Here is a 20,892-nt window from a genome sequence, read left to right on the forward strand (position 1 = left end):
TCTAGAAAATCGGGTTTAGCTCGCTAGTCTCAGGACCTGAATGAGTGGTCTGGCACCTATTCCGTGCCAACCTGGTTTTTTTTCTGTCTTGGTCCTCCCTGAGACCGTAGAAGACAAGAAGAGCAGGTAGCACCGTGCACAGCCCCCTGTCTCCTGAGACTAGACTCGGGGAGTATAGCTACTGTATGGGTCGTGATCTCCAGGGAGACTCGGGGCTCTCTGAAGGCTTGGTGCTTTTGTGGCTGGGTTAGGTGCAGACGAGCCTCAGGTAAGTTCCTGAGGGACGGACATAAGCAGATTTAGTAAACTGTTTAAATATTCCATGCCTAACATTTTCTGAATTGGGGGATAACTACACATAATTTCCTTTGGCTTCAGTATAATACAGATCAGGCTTAATAAATACACCAAGAAGGAACTAAGCCAATTGCTGGAACGTGACTGCATTTAGTTGATAATAGAAAAAATAAATGATGGCATGTCATTACTTAAATGAAGCACAGAACAAACTCTGAGTTAATCACCTTCCAAGCTTTTTCTCCAGATAATGTTCTTTTCCTTTTCTACAGATGTCTATTCTCTAGTTCTAGGGGGTTTTGTCCTTTTTCCTCATGTTGCGGCAGATGCAATGGGAGATCAGCTAGATACTCCTGTTATTTCTGCAGCTCTTATATTCAACTTCTGGTGGGCGGGGAGAGCACTGCCCCAGCCTCCAGGGGCAACATGTCTTCTCTCTTCCTGGTTTCTCCTTGAAAATTAATCTGAGATTGATGGGTACGTGGGGGAAATCCATTCCTGGATATTCTTCCTTACCATACTTCTAATTGCCTTTGCTCTATCATCCTTAGGACTACCAGGAGGCTTCCAATTTGGAACAATTTGTAACTCGATTTTTATTGAAGGAGACCTTGAATCAGCTGCAGTCTCTCCAGAATTCTCTGGAATGTGCCATGGAAACTACTGAGGAGCAAACCCGTCAAGAAAGGCAAGTTAAATATGTTCACGTGATATCTCTTTAGTGACTAGGAAAGACCAGTGGAGGGGCATCATGCTTAAGCTAGTGAAAACTAAAAATGAGAATTAATAAAATTAAAGAATTACAGGAACCTCCTTTGGGTGCTCGCCTTACATTTGCCACTAAAAGAAGCCATTCTACTTTTACTGTCCATTTATTCAAATTTAAGTTGCAAATTTAGTAGACACTGTGATACTGTAGAGTTACATTTTACATAGTCCTGACTTCAGGAGGCTACAGTCTATTATGTAAATAAGACATGAAGACTAAAACCATAGTGTAAGGTGCAAAGTGATATATATATCATACAGAAGGGTAAATAAGGTGCCAAGGATTTAGGAAGAGTAAAAGATTTCATGGAATTTCCTGACGATATTTGGGCTCATCTTGCAAATGAGTATTATGTGAAAATGTGGAACTGATAGAAACTTAGAGGCTAAGTGGACCTGGATGTACCTGAGGACTTGGGAATCGAATCAGCCTATTTATTTAAGGGAATAAAGAAAAGTGAATGGTAGGAAAAGATTTCCAAATTCAAGACCACCAGTTAATATCACTGAGAAGATAAGTAATGCTACTATAATAGTTACGTAAATAAAGGTGCTGACTGAAGAGGAACCTGAATTAGAACCATGTAAAGCAGACATCAAAATTATTCTACCCAACGGTTGGTCCTTTCTGGAGTTGCCATTGTTTATACTGTGCAAGCTAGAGAAGGGCTCGGCGACACGCTGGCTTGTGCAACATATTTTGCATGTGTTACTTCAAACCTATACATTTGACCATCTAACTTTTGCATTTTTAAATTAGGGAGAACCACACAGTAACTTTTTTGAACAGGCTGATAACAGACTGCTCAGTAGGACTAATTTCTCTAAACAAACTAATAGATACGTAGTTATTAGGACATCTCAGAGAAACAGAATTTTCAGCCATGTGTTTACAGTGTCAAAATGAGTGAGCACCACCAAATTCTAACAAAAAGCCTCTAATCTCAAATCTAATGAGCTCATGCAGCTGATGAACATGTGTCTGCACTGGGCCATGGATCTTGCAGCATTTTCACATTATAAACTTCTTATTTTCACTGCCTTGAATGATTCTGTATCAAATGGCAGGCGTAACAAATAGCTTTAGAAAAGCAAAAACTCCGTTCTTCAATTTGAGCAGAGGATAACGAAATATCTTGAAATACAGTGAAACTGATTTTATGTTCCAAATGGGAAAATGAGGTTGATTTCTCTGTTTTGTTTAGGATTTTCTTGATGTGAAGTGGATTCTCGCTTTTTAGAATCAATTATTTGTCACCTGAGAGGAAGCCTGCAAAAGCGCTGTGCTTCCCTTCTTCACCTGCACTTTGGGTTTTTTCTGTAGTCATCTCCTGCAAACTTGAGTTCTGCACTCACCACCATATAGTGGATAGTGAATATATGATGAATAGCTATTCTTTGTGTCAGGCCACAGGCTAGCCTTGGCTTCCTGTGAAAGCTACCAACACCTGCACAGCAGCTGTGTTTAATGAGAAGGAATGTGATAATGCAGAACTTAAGGAAAGTAGAAGACACTAAAGGACTAATTAATATTTTATTTATAGACTTCTAGCTCAGAGCCTGGAAGAATGAGAACTATTACAGGTCTGATGTAAATTTGGGTGGTGCTATTGTATGGTATTTGACTAAGGAACCCAGGGATGCCCAGATCCCACCCCAAATCCATGATACTCCCCTGGGGAGGTTTTCATTAAAAAATGAATAAATAAAAAGCAAATAAAAAAACTAGTTTCCACTATGGGTTTGTGCCCATAATCCAACTTGAAGTGTCTGGTGACCCTGACTGAAGAGTGGGAATTAGGCTCATGCTTAAAAGTATCGTGTCTCCTCTCCCTAGCTCCGTCTAGCAATCAGCTGGTCACCAGAAACCAAAGTAAGGAGAGCCCCAGGGGCCCTCACCAGTGGAGAAAAACAAAACAGGACAGGAAAGATGGCTGTCCTTTTTCCATGATATTAGACAAGAGACCAGTAAATAATCCTCGTAGGAGATAAGACTTGAACGGGATCTTTAGGGTAGATTTAATGGCAGAGGATATTCTCCCTGAAGGGATGGGTCTCCTCAGCCACCCCATAGTACCCATCTTCTTCCTTCTGGCTGGCTCTTCCTCGTCTGTTTGGCCACTGCTTGGACAGCACTTGCTCTGGAAAACCTTCACCTACGACTCCACCACTGTTTACTTCCTCAGTGCCCTCTACTTAGACTTACCTACAAACTCAATCCTTTACTTATCTCTACCATTAGACTTTGAGTTTCTAAATGGAAGGGGCTTTGCCTTGTTTCCCTGTACCTGGCACAACTACATGTTAAATATACGAAACTGAATGAATGAAAGGGAATCCCAGGTAAAAGGAACTACATAGAACAGCAGTGGGTGAGGACCTGGGACAGTGAGAACAACCCATCTGGCATCTAAGGTTAAGAAAGGTCTTAAAAGCTAGACAAATGCATTTAGATTTCATATGATCAGAGATTGTCTTGGTGGTTGTAAATAAAAGAGAAATATAATGAAAATAAATTTTAAGGGAAATTAGTCTCATAACAGTATATAGCAAAGATTTGGGAAGAGTTAGAACAAGGTCAGAGAGGAGAGGTCAAATCAATGTACCGCAGAACTCATCCGTTTTTTAATAACACAAAGGAAGATTCCACGATGCCCTGCATAGTCAACAGTTGCAACCTGCAGATAGCATTAAAAATCCCAGGGTTATAATAATTTGCTTCCCCTTAAGCATCAGTGTTACTTTGGGGCTTAATATTTGTGAAACCTAAGGATACAAAACTTCATTGGAATATAGGAAATTTTGAGAAGTCATCTGTTCTAGCTATCAACCCCAGGGAGGAATCACATAGTATCACTCATCCTGCAGTAACGAGTTAGACATGCAGTGTTGGGCAGAATGTCTGTGTCTATTCATGTGAAAATGGCAATTTCAGAGAGAAGGGGTGCATACAGCTGGAATGCCACAGAGGTGAGATTTTCAGATGGTGTTCTACAGCATTCTTTGTATCTGTCCTGGCATACTAGCTAAATTAATTCCATGTCTCCTGAAAGTACCTAACAGCCAATGACAAGAATAATCATCACATTACACTGAAGCTTCCCTCAAGAGGCCCCTGTCCTCTTACATAAGCCTCTCTTCTTCACAAACCAGATTTCTGGGAACACAGTTTAATTATATGTGAATTTCTTTTTATAATGGAATCTGAAAATTTACTCTATTTTCCAAAGTTGTTCTTTATCCAGACTAATTCCTTCTAGGTTTAGAAGTTATTCTTCTCCTTTTGATGGTTGTCTGTTATAGAAGTAAGGGAAGGCTTTAATTTTGCTTGCAGGTGATTATAAAACTTCAGACAGTCTACCTTCCCTTAGCTTGAACATAGAGTACTGCTCTAGTCACCTATTCTTATGACCAGTAAAGCTGCGAGAAAGTTGATCTTTTTTAAATGCCAAAGGAAAATTCATAGGGTGGTCTAGTTAAAGACTGGAGAGTAAACATATGATTTCTTTTCTTTCCTACCTTCTTTCAGAGAAGGCATTAACAGAGTGTGGACAACAAGGAGTCATAAAGGTGCTGCAAAGATAAGGATAGACGAACCAAAGGGGTAGAAACTTGGAATATGGAAAGAAAATGTAGTGGTGACTAATGTTGAAGCTCTGAGAAGGACAAAACACAGGCAACGTGTGAAGCCAAGAGGCAATGTAATTTGTATCACAGAACCTCAGAGAGGTTCATGAATTGGCTTCACTGTGTGCAGTGGGGGTGACGTTGGGGCTAACATCTTGCTGAAAGTCTAATACTAATCTAATCTGAAAGTCTAATACTAAACATCTAATACTGTGTAAGTGCCCCTCCCCAGTCCTTGAGGAGCCTAGAGATGTGCTTTCTGGAGAAGGTGAACAGATATATAGCTAGCACAGCAGGGGTCAGGACATGATACTAAAACACAGGCATTGAGTGAAAGTCTCCATACTGAACAATGAGATTTGAAAGCCACTCAGCATACTGTACTCCCAAAGCACTGACAGCTGGGCTTATACACTCTGGTTGGGAGATGCTTCTCTCACTTTTCTGTGGGATCCCGTCAGTCCAAGAGAAGGACTTAAAAGTACCAAGAGATGGTGTCTCTTAATGAATAGGCCTAGCCAGGCCACCCTACAGTGGGGGCTGCACGTTGGCAATCCTCACCTCCCCCCCACCCTAAAGACACACTCTCATCATCCATGTTTCCTTCCTCCGAAATAGACAGGGACAACCAAGAGAACAAAGCAAACACAAGAAAAGAAACTTAGAAGAAACAGATATAATCCAGAGAGCAGAAGAAAACTTCCAAAAAAAAAAAAAAAAAAAAAAAAAGAAAGAAAGAAAAGAAATCAATACCCTCGGAAAGCAAAGAAAATATTGCATTTATGAATTAAGGGCAGGATGCTATTTTAAAAAATAATATTCATGGGGTGCCTGGGTGGCTCAGTCATTAAGCATCTGCCTTCGGCTTGGGTCATGATCCCAGGGTCCTGGGATCGAGCCCCGCATCGGGTTCCCTGCTTGTCGGGGAGCCTGCTTCTCCCTCTCCCACTCCCCCTGATTGTGTTCCCTCTCTCGCTGTGTGTCTCTCTCTCTGTCAAATAAGTAAATAAAATCTTTAAGAAAAACAAATGAATAAAATAAAAAATATTCAAAGCACACAGAGCTTTTTTGGAAATTATGATTGCAGAAATAAACTGTGAACAAGATTTGGAGATAAAAGTGTGATGGCATTTCCACAAAGAGGTGAAAAATAGGAAAGAAAAAAATAAATAAAACTATAGGATAGTCTTTCAAAAGGCCCAATATTTGAAAAGTAGTAATTCCAGAAAGAGAAAAAAGGAGAGAAATTGTCTAAGAAATAATTCTCAGAACAAGGACATGAGTTTCCAGGTTGATAAAACAGACTGAGAGCCCATTACAATGAATCCTAAAATCTGACACCAAGGCATGCCATTATAAGATTTCAGAATACCAAAGACAGAGAAGTGTCTAAAATCTTCCAGACAGAAAAACCAGGTCAAATACAAAGGATGAAGAAAACAATAGATTTTTTTCAATAATGACACTGGAAGCTAGAAATGCGATCAAACAGCTTTTTCAAAATTTGAAGGGAAAATGATTTGCAACCTAAATCTTTGTACTCTGACTTCAGGGGAAGATGGCAGAGTAGGAGGATGCTAGGCTCACACTGTCCTATTGATACACCTAAATAACACCCACATCAGTGTAAATAACCCAGAAAACGACCAGAAGACTAGCAGAACAGACTCTCACAGCTAAATGTAGAGAAGAGGCCACACTGAAAATGGTAGGAAGGGTGGAGCTGCAGTCAGGAGCCAAACAGACCTGCAAGACCGTCTCGGGGAGGGAGGGACGCTGCAAGCATGGAGGGGGGAAAAGAGCAGACCCCACCCCAGGCACCCCAGACACAAGGGACCCACATAGGGAAGATGAACCTCTTATAACATTTGGATTTGAAAACCAGAGGGGCTTAATTTTGTAAGTTTTTACAGTCAGTGGGGCTTAAGACCTAGAACTTTCTTTTTTTTTAAAGATCTTATTTATTTGAAAGAGAGAAAGCATGAGAGAGGGTGGAGGATCAGAGGGAGAAGACTCCCCACTGGGTCTACCTCAAGAAGCGAGAAAAATCTAAAATAAACTAACCTTACACCTAAAGGAGCTAGGAAAGGAAGAATAAATAAAACCCAAAACCAGTAGAAGGAAGGAAATAAAGATTAGAGCAGAAATAAATAAAATAGAAACTAAAAACAAAAACAAAGATCAATGAAACCGGGAGCTGGTTCTTTGAAAAGATTAACAAAAATGATAAACTTTTAGTCAGACTCATAAATAACTCAAAATCAGAAATGAAAGAGGAGAAATACGAACCAAAACCATAGAAATACAATGGATTATTAGAGCATATTATGAATAATTATATGGCAACAAATTGGACAATCTAGAAGAAATGGATAAATTCCAGAAACATATAACCTTCCAAAACTGAGTTGGAAAGAAATAGAAAATCTGATAGACCAATTACCAGCAATGAAGTTGAACAGTAATCAAAAACTCCCCACAAACAAAAGTCCAAGACCAGATGGCTTTGCAGGTAAATTTTACCAAACATTTAAAGAAGTATTAATACCTATTCTTAAATATTCCAAAAAATAGAAGAGAAAGGAAAACTTCCAAATTCACTCTGTGATGCCAGCATTACCCTGATACCAAAACCAGATAAAGACAGTACAATAAATGAGAACTACAAGCCAGTATCTCTGAAGAACATAGATGTAAAATTCCCCAACAAAATATTAATAAACTGAATCCCCCAATATATTAAAAAAATCATTCCCCACAATCAAGTGGGATTAAAACTTCTGCACAGCAAAGGGAATAATCAGCAAAACAAAAGGACAACCTACTGAATAGGAGGAGATATTTGCAAGTAATATATTCAATAAAGGGTTAATATCCAAAATGTATAAAGAATATATAAAATGTATGCAACTCAACATCAAAAGAATATCCAATTATTTCATCAATTAAAAATGGGCAGAAGACAAGAACAAATATTCCTCCACAGAAGGCATATAGGTGACCAACCGACACATGAAAAGATGGTCAACTCACTAACCATCAGTGAAATGAAAATCAGAGCTAGAGTGAGCTATCACCTCATTCCTGCATAATGGCTAAAATCAAAAACACAAGAAACAAGCATTGGCGAGAATGTGGAGAAAAAGGAACCCTCGTGCACTGTTGGTGGAAATGCAAACTGGTACAGTCACTGTGGAAAATGGTATGGAGATTCCTCAAAAAATTAAAAATAGAATTACCATATGATGCAGTAATTCCACTCCTGGGTATTTACCCAAGGAATATGAAAACACTAATTTGAGAAGATATATGCACCCCTGTGATTATTGCAGCATTATTTACAATAGCCAAAATACACAAGAAACCCAAGTATCCATCAATAGATGAGCAGATAAAGAAAATGTGGTGTGTGTACACACACACACACACACACACACACACACACACACACACACACACACACACACACACACACACACACACACACACACACACACACACACACACACACACACACACACACACACACACACACACACACACACACACACACACACACACACACACACACACACACACACACACACACACACACACACACACACACACTGGAATATTACTCAGCCATAAAGAAATCTTGCCATTTGCAGCAACATGGATGGATCCGGAGAGTATAATGCTAAATGAAATGTCAGTAAGAGAAAGACAAATACCGTATAATTTCACTCATGTAGAATTTAAAAAATAAAACAAAAAAGCCAAGCAAATTACAGACTGTTTTTTTAAGGTTTTATTTATTAGAGAGAGATAGCAAGAGAGAGCACAAGCAGGGAGAAGAGGGAGAAGCAGCCTTCTTGCTCAGGAAGCTGAGACTGGGACTCGATCCCAGGACCCTGAGATCGTGACCTGAGCTGAAGGCAGTCGCTTAACCAACTGAGCCACCCAGGTGCCCCCAAATTACAGACTCTTAAGTGTAGCGAAAAAAACTGATGGTTACCAGAGGGGAAGTGAGTGGGAGAATGGGTGAAATAGGTGAAGGAGATTAAGTGTACGCTTATGATGATGAGCACTGAGTACTGCATAGAATTGTTGAATCACTATATTATACACCTGAAAATAATATACCACTGTACATTAATTATATTGGAAATTTAAAAAATAAAGTTCTTTATCCCATAAAACCACCAATAAAGTAGAATAAAATAAAAGTATCTTTTTAATATGCAGTATCTCAAAAATTTGAAGACTACATCAAAAACTAATGATGTACCATATGCTGGCTAATTGAACATAATAAAAATATAGAGAATCAGCATAAAAGAAAGAAAAAGCAATTAAGTTCATTTATTGAAAAAAAAAATTTACCTCTCATGGTGCACCATTTTCTATGAAGCAGTTGAGGTTCTTTTCCACCAAAACAAAGAGAAAATGAAATCAAATTTAAAAGGGGGGCTGGGGGGACCAGCATTAGAAAAAGGCTAAAGAAATTTTCCCTTACTGATAGTAAAGGAAGATTTTTGGTTGAGTGAATTAGTATTAGATTTGGCTGCATGTAACAGGAAAAAAAAAGTGACTTAAACACATAAGGGCTTATTATCAAGAAAGAGCTTGGTGGTGGCAGCCTAAGCAGGTATGACAGCTCTACGGATTTATCATAGACCTCCTGTTTCCTCAAGTTTGCCTCATGGTCCAGGATGGTTGCTGCAGTTCCAGCTATCACATGTGTATTCCAACCAGGAGAGAATAATAGGGAAAGACCAAAGGCTTGCTTCACAAGTTGAATCCATTCTTTCAAACAGTTTTCCTGTAAGTTCCTTATATTTCCTTGTATATACTATTGACCTGAACTTTTCATATTGGGAAGTTAATAGATACATTTAAAACTGAAGAATAAAGTGATAGCAATTTAAGCATATTATATACAGATATGAGGATAAATACCCAAATTAACACTTCTTGAAAACATTCCCTCTGTGAAAGGGGAATGGGCATGATATGGAGATGGGGGAGTAGGAGCTCCTTTTTGTTAAAATAAGCTTGTCATCAAAAACTAATGATGTACTGTATGGTGACTAACATAGCTAACATAACATAATAAATTACAATTTAAATAAATAAAATAAGCTTTGTAGAATTATTTGACTTTTAAAATTGTATGGACACATAGCCTTGATTTAAAAAATTTAAAACTGAACACCATAGGTATTCTCAAACTAAATACATCAGCACACACAAAAACATTTTTCCCGTTGATGGTTTGGTCAAGAAACGAAAGATGTTTTTCTTAAGTCACAAATGAAGATACAATTTTTACTCAAACTCTGAAAAAATAAAGACAGCTCACAGTTTCTCCTTTAGGTTCACATTTATAAAACCAGATCATGTGGGTCTTTAGAGCATGTTGGCAAGCAGTAATTCTCCTAACTTTTCATTTCACTACACCAGAAAACCTTTGTGATTGATGGTTAAAGATCTGTTTCTCGAAGCAAGAAACACGCTGTAGTTAAATGTTGTCTCTCTTGTTCAAGGCAAGGGCCGACCAAGCCAGAAGTCCTGTTGATTCAGTGGCCTGGAAAGCGATCAAGTCGCCGAGTCCAGAGACACAACAGCTTCTCCCCTAAAAGCCCTCAGTTTAGTGCCTGTGGTCCAGGTAATGAAGCTTTGTCATTTTTCTTCTTCCAGACTGACCCAGTTTGTATTTTCACGTTGACATACTTTTTAAGCAAGTGAAACAGCAATAGTAATGGAAAGCTTTTCTTATACCAGATAAGTTTGTCTGAAACCACAGTGGCAGAGAGCCTGTGGTATTAAGAACAGGGTGATGATCCCCCTGTTGTTTCCATCAGAATCCCACAGCTGCACCCAGCAGTGCACAGAGGGATGATGGGTAGGGAAGAAAGTGGCTTGGTCACCTAATACACGAGGGACTGGAGACCTGTAGAAGTCCCCATTAGTTTCAAGGAAGGAGGCACACTTTAGTTTGTACCCTAGTTTGCTCCAGATCCCCTAAAGCCTGCCTAAACATATGCAAAGGATTTTCAGGAAAATCCTTTGAGGAAAAGGATTTTTATTTCCTTTCATGATGGGATTAAAGTCATAGCTGGCATTTTTGAAGTGTGTAGTATAATATAACATTTATTGGACTAAAACCTTAGTAATATCTTAGGTTATTTTAATTGTGTCATTTGTAATAATTACTTTAAAATTCATTTGAAATATATAATTCATGTTGCAAAATATCAGTAATTCTGTAAAGCATGGGTATGTATATATATGTATGTGTGTGTGTGTGTGTGTATATATATAAACCTCACTTGAACATATCGTTTTAACACAGATTAACCTTGAAATATCTAATATTTCAGAAAATCAAAGTACTAACTATAGTCTATATTTACACAGACTGTATTTGAAAGGTTTCAAAGTGCTTTCTTGAACACTGTCTTATTTTATTCTAATACCTTATAAGATAGATGTTAGTATCTTTATTTCCCCAGAAGTGAAGCAGTTTGACCAAGGGCATGTGGTTTATTAGTCCATTTTTATGGCGAAACAACCGCAAAAGCTCAGTGATTGCCATTGCAAATATTTGTCTATTTTCGTTCATGGTCTGTGGTTGATGGTGATTTGGGTGATCTCAGCTGCATGTGTGCTCCCCAGCCTGTAGATTGGGTTCAGCTCTGCTTCTCCTGTGGCCTCTTGGGATCAGTGACTACTTGGAGCAAGCAGTTTCTTTTGGTGGGTGTCAGAAGCACAACCAGCCAGGCCACCTCACACAGCTCACTTGAAACCACTGTTTGCATCTTACCGGCTAACTCTCCATTGGCCAAATGAGTCCCCTGCCGAACCCAGTAACAGTGGGAAGGGACACGTACTCCACCCGTTGTGGTAGGAGATACTGCAAAGTGGAGGGGCAAAGACTTGTAGTGTACATAGAATTCTATACCAGGAAGAAAGGGGGAAATTGTGAGCAATTACACAGTCTACCATGTGTTGTTAGGAAATGACAATACTAGACTCCTGAATCAAAATACAGATTGTTCTTTACACTTTAACCTTTAGAAAACAGAGCAAAACCCAAAATTTCCTTCTAAGGAAATTTGATGTGACAGCCACCTTAAATTCTGTGAGGAACAAGCCAGAATGGAAATGTGTTAACTGATTTGTAAATTAAAAAGTAAACCTAAATTTTGTTTCTACAGTTACAATGTTTTGTATTATAAAGCACCCTTATTCTGATTTTTTTTTTTAGAGCCACTTCTGTGTGACTGTTCTCCTGCTTAGTTTTGCATCATAATTTATGTGATGGGCCTTGAGTTTTACCCCAGAATACAGAGAGAAAAGTGAATTCTAATGTAAAGTACTACCTCTTTATAATTTGGTTTTACGTTCCTAACATTCAAAGCTAAAACAAGGCTTTACAGTTTGAATTCAATGACATCCTCCCATCGAAAAATATTCAATAATAATATTTCGGCAAATGCCTATGAAATCATTTTGAGCAAGCTGCCGTAAGGATACACAAGGATGCCAGGATGTTTGTGCAGGGGCTCAGACCACAACTCTTCCCTTTGCATCTTTGAATAATTCCAGGTCATGAGTTCCAACCCCACACTGGGTGTAGAGCTTACTTGAAAAAGCAATAATAAAATAAAAGATACTTAAGAAATTTTTTGAATTAAAAAATAATTACAGCAACAATAATAGCAACAGGACTTACGTGATGGTTGACTGGGTGCTAGATATAGATGTGTGTTTGTATGTATGTTCACACAGACGTACATATGTATGTCACATGTGTGTGTGTGTGTATACATATATATTCTGATTTAATCCTCACAATGACTATGTGGCCAGTGATGATATTATTGCTGAGGCCAGAGGAGTCAAGTCATCTGAGCAAGATCAACAGGTTCCAGATTCTGTGCTCTTAATCCCTATGCCATGACCATAGTGTGAGTGTTTATTCAGGTTAGCCCCTAGGAAAGGAGACACCAGCTCTGTTGCTGTGGTCAGTCCTGTTACTTCCCTGGCGCCTGCCACTGTCACCAAAGTAAGTTTAAAATTATTGATGGATGCTTTCCTTTTTTCAAAAGAAAAATCAGCCGTCTCATGGGGTGGTGAAAATGGCTCAGCGGGATCTGTTCTTTGACTATCAAAGGCCAGTACAGGCAATGACATAAAAAGCGCAGACTTGCGAAAATGAACCCACTGGGCCGCGCGGATCTATGGAAACCGGTAACTCGGAAAGCACTTGTGTGAATATATTTCTTTAAAAGGTGACTAGCCAGTGACACTGTGTGCTTCCTTCAGGGTAAAAGGAAAGTTCTGAGATGCCAAAGCATTCCTGCTCTGTTTAATACATTGCCCTCATGATTTTCCCCTCAAGGCTTATTAGAAGAAGATAACCAGTGGATGACCCAGATCAATAGACTCCAGAAATTAATTGATCGACTGGAAAAGAAGGTAGGTGCTTCCTTTCCTTTCTTCTCCCTCTCACTTTTCAGTACATTCTGAGCCATTTTTCCTCATGGCAGTAATATATCCAGAGAGAATAACAGACAGGAGCCCCGTGATTCTACAAATGGCTGCTTGGTAGTTATCTGGGCGTTTCTGTTAAAGCAAATATAGAAGCTCATGTTAGTTCTTAGTCCCCCCACCTCCACCCCTAGTTCTATTTAAAATAGGTTGTAGGGGCGCCCAGGTGGCTCAGTTGGTTGGGCGACTGCCTTCGGCTCAGGTCATGATCCTGGAGTCCCAGGATCGAGTCCCACATTGGGCTCCCTGCTCCGCGGGGAGTCTGCTTCTCCCTCTGACCCTCCCCCCTTTCATGCTCTGTCTCTCATTCTTTCTCCCTCAAATAAATAAATCTTTAAAAAATAAAATAGGTTGTAGAGGAGTGCCTGGGTGGCTCAGTCAGTTAAGCATCTACCTTCGGCTCAGGTCATGATCTCAGGGTCCTGAGATCGAGCCCCACGTGGGCTCCCTGCTCGGGGGGGGAGCCTGCTTCTCCCTCTGCTTCTGCCCCTCCACCCATGCTCGTGTTCTCTCTCTCTCTCTCAAATAAATATTTTTTAAAAAATTAAAAATAGAATGTAGAGTTACAAGTTAAATAAATGTACTGCATTGCCGTCCTCTTTGGTTATCAGTGCAGTAGGTAGCAGTGTGCTTGAAAGATGCAGATGGCAGCTCTTAGGGATGACCTGGCCCATATCTTGGGAATGTTTCAGAGTGATCCAGGTTGTGTGATATACTAAAAGATGAAATTACATTCTCAACTTCCATAAATTAGCATGTTAACTGATGATTTTTGGCATTGGAACTACCCAGTGAGCAAGCAAGTAGGGATGTGACGAGTTTTTCAGATCTATTATTTTATGTTTCTAGTTATTTTATTGACTAATTCAGTTAGTACATGCAGTCCTAATATTGTAGTGGTGTTCCCCTGAAACAGCTTTGATGGAAGAGGCAGGTTTTGTCAGTCAGTAAGAATATGTGTTTTCTGTGCACACCAGGCGCCAGGGAAGAAATGTTTATGTTTGAGACAGTTACTGACTTTGAAGAACCCACAGTCTGCTCGTAAAATTAAGCATTATTATCAAAGTTAACAGATTTTTTTTTAAAGTATGTGGTAGCACAGAACCAGCTTCATAGTTAATGCTCAGTCAATTCTTGCTGACTGAGACATGCCAAAGGAATGGAACAGATGCTAATTACAATCTACAGATGCTTCCTGAGGGAATGATCACTGCGAGCTAGGGTGCTTGGCAAGGACTTAGTGTGGCAGGAGGGGCTTGACTTGGGCCTTTAAATGATGACAATTAAGAATTTTGTTGGCAAGCGATAGAAATCACCTCTGTAATCAAAATTTTTTTCTGGAAGGGTATGGGAGTGCTCACAGAATCAACAGACGGTATAGAAACTGGGATTCAGGAAAAGTTGGGAGACAAAATAACTCAGTGGTCTTTCAGGCTACCTCTACTGGAACAAATGAGTTCCAACCATCTCTAGTCTGTTGACATTATGCTCACGATTCCACTTTCCAGGGAGTAGTATCAGGTTGGTCTTGTTAGGGTCCCAGGCTGATTACTTACATAAGGGAAGGAAGAACATCTTGATTAACGGTCCCAGAGCACTGTATTGAAAGGAGAAGAGAGAATTCACTGAAAAGTAAATATAATGTCATTAGAATTGGAATAAATGCTGGTCTGCTAACAAACCAGTGAACGAACAAATATTTGCTATGGAGAAGTAAAATTTCAATACAGAACACTGTATTGAAAGAAGAGAGAATTCACTGAAAGGTAAATATGTTGTCATTAAAATTGGAATAAATGCTGGTCTGCTAACAAACCAGTGAACAAACAAATATTTGCTATGGAGAAGTAAAATTTCAATACAGAACACTGTATTGAAAGAAGAGAGAATTCACTGAAAGGTAAATATGTTGTCATTAAAATTGGAATAAATGCTGGTCTGCTAACAAACCAGTGAACAAACAAATATTTGCTATGGAGAAGTAAAATTATAGAAGAAGAGCAGCTAGAGAGGACATTGGGTAAGGGTGATAGCATGAGTCAACCTTAAGTAGGCCAGCCTGGTTAGATTCTTTCCTTTAGGGAAGTGGTAAGAAATAAGATTGTGTGGTTGGATAGGGGCCATATTATGGATGGTGTTAAATAACAGAGTAAGGGATTTGGACTCATCTTCTAGACAAGAGGAAGCATTTATTATTTTTCAACAGATAAGTGACATAACCAGAAAGATCTTTTAGTTAGAAAATTGGACAGCAAGAATACAAAATGAATGCAAACAAGAAAACTCACAGCCACCAAAGCCAGCTCAAGCAGTGACATTAAAGAGCAAGTTGCATATCTGAGCCCACTGGGATCAGGTATGGCAAGAGATGGGCCTGTAATATATGACTGAAAAGAAAATGGCAGATTTGAAAGACTTCAGTGAAATTAACAGGACCATTGAATGGGTATGATGGATAAAGGACAGGGGAATCTCAAATAGGACTCTGAGGATTTAAGCCTGAGTGCCTTAGTCAACTGTATCATTAGTAGAATGGAAGAGACTAGTGAGAAATAATGGGTGAGGTGAGGTGAACTGATTGTGATTGATTAGATATGTTAATTTCAAGATCCAGTAGGACACAGGCAGAAATGTTCAGTTAGATGTTACAAGCAAGAAGTCAGGCCAACAGTTTAAGATCTTACGAGCCATCTCCACAAAGATGAAAGCTCCATGTCCTGAGTTGAGGAGGATCTCTGAGAAGGAGATTCTGTACAAGGAACCAAGTCCAGGGGAAGAAACCTTAGAGAGTTCCCGTCACTCTGCTGCCATGTCATCATTTGTACATTTACACTGACCACTAACTGGGCAAATAACCTAAACTTAGAGCTTGTTGTAATTCAACTTTCTTCCTTCCTCATTTTATTAATTGATATATGAGCTGAGATTAAACATAATCATAGGAAAAATGGTGGCTATGAAAATTAGCTTCTCAATCATGGAAGACGTGGAAATACATGGCCTCTATTTGGAAAACAAACCTCGTTAAAACATAAAGAGTCAATTATTACATAATTTTAGATTCATTTAAAGAACATAAGTACCTCCTTTTAAAATAGTTTCAAAGTTCTTCGCAAACCTGTCTTTATTTGGTGTCTTAACTTTTACAGCTATTTTTAAAGGAATAGCTTTAACTTAGGTCATGCCTTTTTTTCCAACTTTAAATCAAAGTATTATCACATCTCTTTCTTTCCTAGATTTTTTCTCCCTCCCTTCCTATGAAAGGGTTCCGTTTTGAGGACAGTGTCTGGGAGGTTTGCTGAAAGTATGATGTGATGGTCTTGGGCATTGGGTCCCAGCTGTGTGGGGCTCAGCATGATCTGTCTTAATGAATGGAGAGGCAGTGCAAGTCCCGTGTCCTTCTACAACTTATTCTGTACTGTGAATTAGGCTTTTAGAGGAAAAACTACCCAATCGCCAAACAGTAGCTAAGTGCATGTCATTTCACAGCTGACTCTCTTGTCTCTTGCAGTTATTGGCACCGGGTTTGATCTCCCCATTAGAAGGAAGTATTCCTGCAGTGGAGCACCTGTTCTCTTTTCTCTGCACTTAGTATGATAAATCCTTCCTGCCCCATAAACCAAGCCTGGTACCATTCATGTGGGGGGAGAAATCATCCTTGAAATTTCTACAAGTTCCTTCAGGCATTCTTTCTTCCCATTTCAGCCTCTATGAGGATTTATGGGGATATATTGAGATTATATTTTATGTTGTGCTTGAGCTCTGCAGAAAATTTTTTCAAACATTCTCATTTGAAGGTGTAGAACGAAGGATGTTGCATTCATAGCATTTGTTTTAAGTTGTTCTTATCTTCGATCAAAGAAGGTGGAAGTGAAAAGTGTACCTGAGTTGGTGTTAGGGAAAGAGTGGTCAAGGAGAGCCCTGTTGTTACAGTTTCTATCTGTAGAGTATTCTTTAAGATTCAGCTCACGTCCGTATGCATTCCATCACCTTGCCTTCATGGAAAAGCTATGATTTCAGTGGGGCATTCATTCAGCCATTCATTTATTCAACTAACGTTTATTGAGCATCTGCTTTATGCCAGGTATTATTCTGGCAGTGAAAGTACAACTGTGATCAAAACAGGTAAGGTTCTTGGTCCAGTAGAGACTGAGGAAAATCAGTAAACAATCAATAAAATAAGGTAATTTCAGAGAGCAAAAAGCACTGCAAAGACAAAGTGAGGCAGTATGGTAATGATGAGGGGTTGGATACCTAAAACGGGTGATCCAGGAAGGAGGTGATACTGGAGTTGAAGTGTGAGAGAGGAGAGGGAGTCAGCTAGGTGAATCCCTAAGAATGGAGAGTTCAAGGCAGAGGAAACAGTAAAAGCGAATCCTAGAAAAGATAAATGAGGTTTTACCACAAGTGAACAGCAACGCTAGAGCTATATAGCTCCGTTTTTAACAAGCTTATGTTATTTCAGACGGTCTGGATTTCTACAACTTTCAGTTTATTTCTTATGTACTTGAAGGAATTATTGTGCATAATACTTACTTCAAATGCTAGGATATATATTCTTAGAATGAAGTCCTCAGAGATTACATGCTTGGTTTCACTGGAGATATTAGCATCATCCATTGATGATTGCAGAAAATTCTAGGGTCTTTTAGTAGTCCTTGATTTTTAGAAAATATCAATAGTGTTTTCATTTGCTTTTGAATTCATCTTTTTTTAGAGTGATCATGTTTTAGTAATGTCAAATTATCACTAGGGTATAAAAGTATTATAGCAATTGCACTAATGTCCATCAAGATCTCCCAAGAAAAGTGGCAATCAGCACTAACAGCAAAAGAAGTCAGCCTCATCTTTCTCTATCCTTTCCCTATTTTAATGAATCCACTCCATTTTGTTCTCTTTTAATGTTATCAGTAAACTTAAAGTAATAACAAACACATCTGAAATGGCTTTTTACCATTGATAAATGGGTAAAAAGGCTTTACTGGAACGGCTTCATTTTTAAACTCAGAATTATTCATTTCCTTTGAGATAATGAGGTTCTTTTGGTACATTAGCCATAAAAGACTTAACATTCAAGTATATTGTGTTTTCTTTATCTCATTTCTGGTCCCTTCCTTCCCGATTTCTTTCTCCACCTGAAGGATCTCAAACTTGAACCACGGGAAGAAGAAGTTATTGAAGGGAATACTAAATCTGTAAGTACTTTTTTCTAGGTCAAAATGTCAGAAATAATATACTTTGAAAACATCATATAATTTCTTCAACATTAGTTACTATCTCAGTGAAAATTTGAAAAATTAGTACAAAGGCATATTTTATTTTGCATGGCTAAGTAGTACTGAAGTTGTGATTTGTGGAAACCTAAATTTACAGGGTTTTTATGTAAGTACTTAGCATATGATATGTGCAAAATGAGAATTTTATGCATATGTAAACCAATGAGTTATTGAATAATTGAATGAATGTGACTGACAGAGAAGGGCAACATTCAAATTATATCAAGAACAACATTTTGTCAACCCTACGAGCCTGAGTGCTACACCTGAGCTGAAACTTGATGCTATTCAGTATTGTATCTCCAGCTTTTATCCTAGGGCCAGGCGCATTGTAAGTGCTCAGAAGTCTTTTTTTTTTTCCAGAAAAAAAAAATTGACGTTTAGAGAAAAAGGAACATTTACGTTCCTAGGGAAAAGATGTCCATCCAGAGTGGGGGCAACTTATAGAGACTGAGAGAGAATGGACAAAGTGATGCTAATAGGCACTAAAAACACAATAAAAATAAATTTATGAATAGGTTAACTAATTGAAAACACATATCATGATTTGGTATTTTACTTTGAGGCAAGTATTTGTAACACATTCTGTTGGGGGAAAGTGGATCTTTGCATTTACATTTAGTGGAAATTTGGATTTTAAAATCTTGGCAACCCACAGAAAATCACTTTTTTCTTAATACCTTAAATGTATATTGTATAGATCATCTAGGATCCATCACATTTACCTGAAACAAAGATAGGAAAACCTTTCATCTCTGTGCCAGGCACTTACGCCACAGGCACTGCCCATGTGATAGAAGGCAAGGCTCACCTTTCTTTTGGCTCCTGCTCCTCTGTCCAGACTCAAAGCACAGAGAGTCTTCAAAGGGGAAGCTGTACAGGGTTCTGAGAAAAGCTTAATAATGGTGTTACGATTAGAATCCTATGGATATGGCCACTTTGCCCAAAGGTAACCTATATTTCACTACATGCTCAGTGCTCTGTTCCTCCAAAGATGGGATGTGGTCTGTATTAATTCGTCAGGCACCCAGAATTCTAAAGGAATAGGTTTTGGTGGGAAGCAAAATCATTTTTGAGAAGGAGAGAAGGCTGTCGTTGGGTGCACATACTAGGAGTACTATTGCTAGCGGTCCCTTAGGCACAGGATGGTGACCTTGCGATCTTGCATCTCTAGCACCAATTAGATTTGCATGTAGGGAAAACTACACTTCAGTCAACAAAACTGAACATAACATTTCTAATGTTGAGAGAGACCATTGTCTATTACGTAATTTCCTAACGTGAGACTATTTCTTCTCTGTCACTAAGTGGGAGAAAAAAATCATCTAAGGACTGTTGATGGAGGGTGGCAGACTCTTCCCTTCTCTGGGCCCTGACAGGAGAGAGGCCAATGTCAATTTTAAAATATTTATCAACCCACACAGCATTACTAATTCAGTAATGCATAGAAGTACTTAACAAAGTAGGATTGGGCAAGGTGCTTCAGTAGTTAATATTATTGAAAAGCAGGGAAGGATATTCCTTAACTATTTTCAACCACATGTAAAGGTAAAATAATAACGGTCTTTGGGAATACACATATAGTATAGTAATGATTTGAATAAGTTTGTTTTTCTCAAAGATACCAATAGGCTCCTTGTCATTAGAGGTTGTACTTTATCATTAGTGGCCTTACGCCTCACCATCGATTCTTATAAAACCTTCCCTATTCGGAATGACTAAAACAGATCTCCACTGTTCACAGCCAGCACCCAGCATCGCATGCTCCTCTGGGTTCAGTGATTTCTCTCGGTGTCCAAAACCAGTTTTAGTCTTCTTTGACTAGAGAGGTGATTTTCCCTTTCCATTAGTGAATACATGAGAACCTTGAAAAATAAATTCCATACTAGAAAGCAAAGAATATATGGTTATGATAGATTTTATTTTTTAAAAGCTAGTCTTTACTGAGCCTTTGCTATGTGCTGAGTATTGTGTCAAACAAACACATCTGTAATTCACTCCATCCTCATCATAGCCATCTGAAGTGGTGCCATCACTAACCCCACTTTGCAGGTGGAAAATTAAGGTGTGGAAGGATTTCAGTACCCTAGCCAGACACCAGCAGTTCTACGCTAGACCTGCACCCCACACTGTGTAGTAGTCCCACTCCAGTGTTTGGTGCATCTCTGGACATTAAAGTGGAGTTGTTCTTTGCCAGTGAGGTTGTGAGCTGACAGATGACTTATTTTCATGAGATTTCCTACCCTTAGAGCAGAACAGTAGTATCTGGCAGGCTTATTTAAGCACACAGCCAAAGTCCCAAACCCTACTAGCTGCCATATCGAGTTTTCTGGAACGTGAATCATTACATAATGATGAGTCTAGGATATGATTTCTTTTTTTTTTT

General features: G+C 38.9%; 1 protein-coding gene across 1 annotated transcript in view; it reads left to right on the forward strand.

The window, feature by feature from the left end:
- Positions 1-20,892, forward strand: part of NECAB1 (N-terminal EF-hand calcium binding protein 1) — a 189,368-nt gene that overhangs the window by 142,124 nt on the left and 26,352 nt on the right. The window contains exons 6-9 of the mRNA XM_027570771.1: positions 849-985; positions 10,221-10,342; positions 13,082-13,158; positions 18,372-18,425. Of these exons, the coding sequence (XP_027426572.1) occupies positions 849-985; positions 10,221-10,342; positions 13,082-13,158; positions 18,372-18,425 (390 nt within the window). The remainder of the gene's footprint in view (positions 1-848; positions 986-10,220; positions 10,343-13,081; positions 13,159-18,371; positions 18,426-20,892) is intronic.

This window comes from Zalophus californianus, chromosome 4, assembly GCF_009762305.2.
Source record: "Zalophus californianus isolate mZalCal1 chromosome 4, mZalCal1.pri.v2, whole genome shotgun sequence".
Lineage (NCBI taxonomy): Eukaryota > Metazoa > Chordata > Mammalia > Carnivora > Otariidae > Zalophus > Zalophus californianus.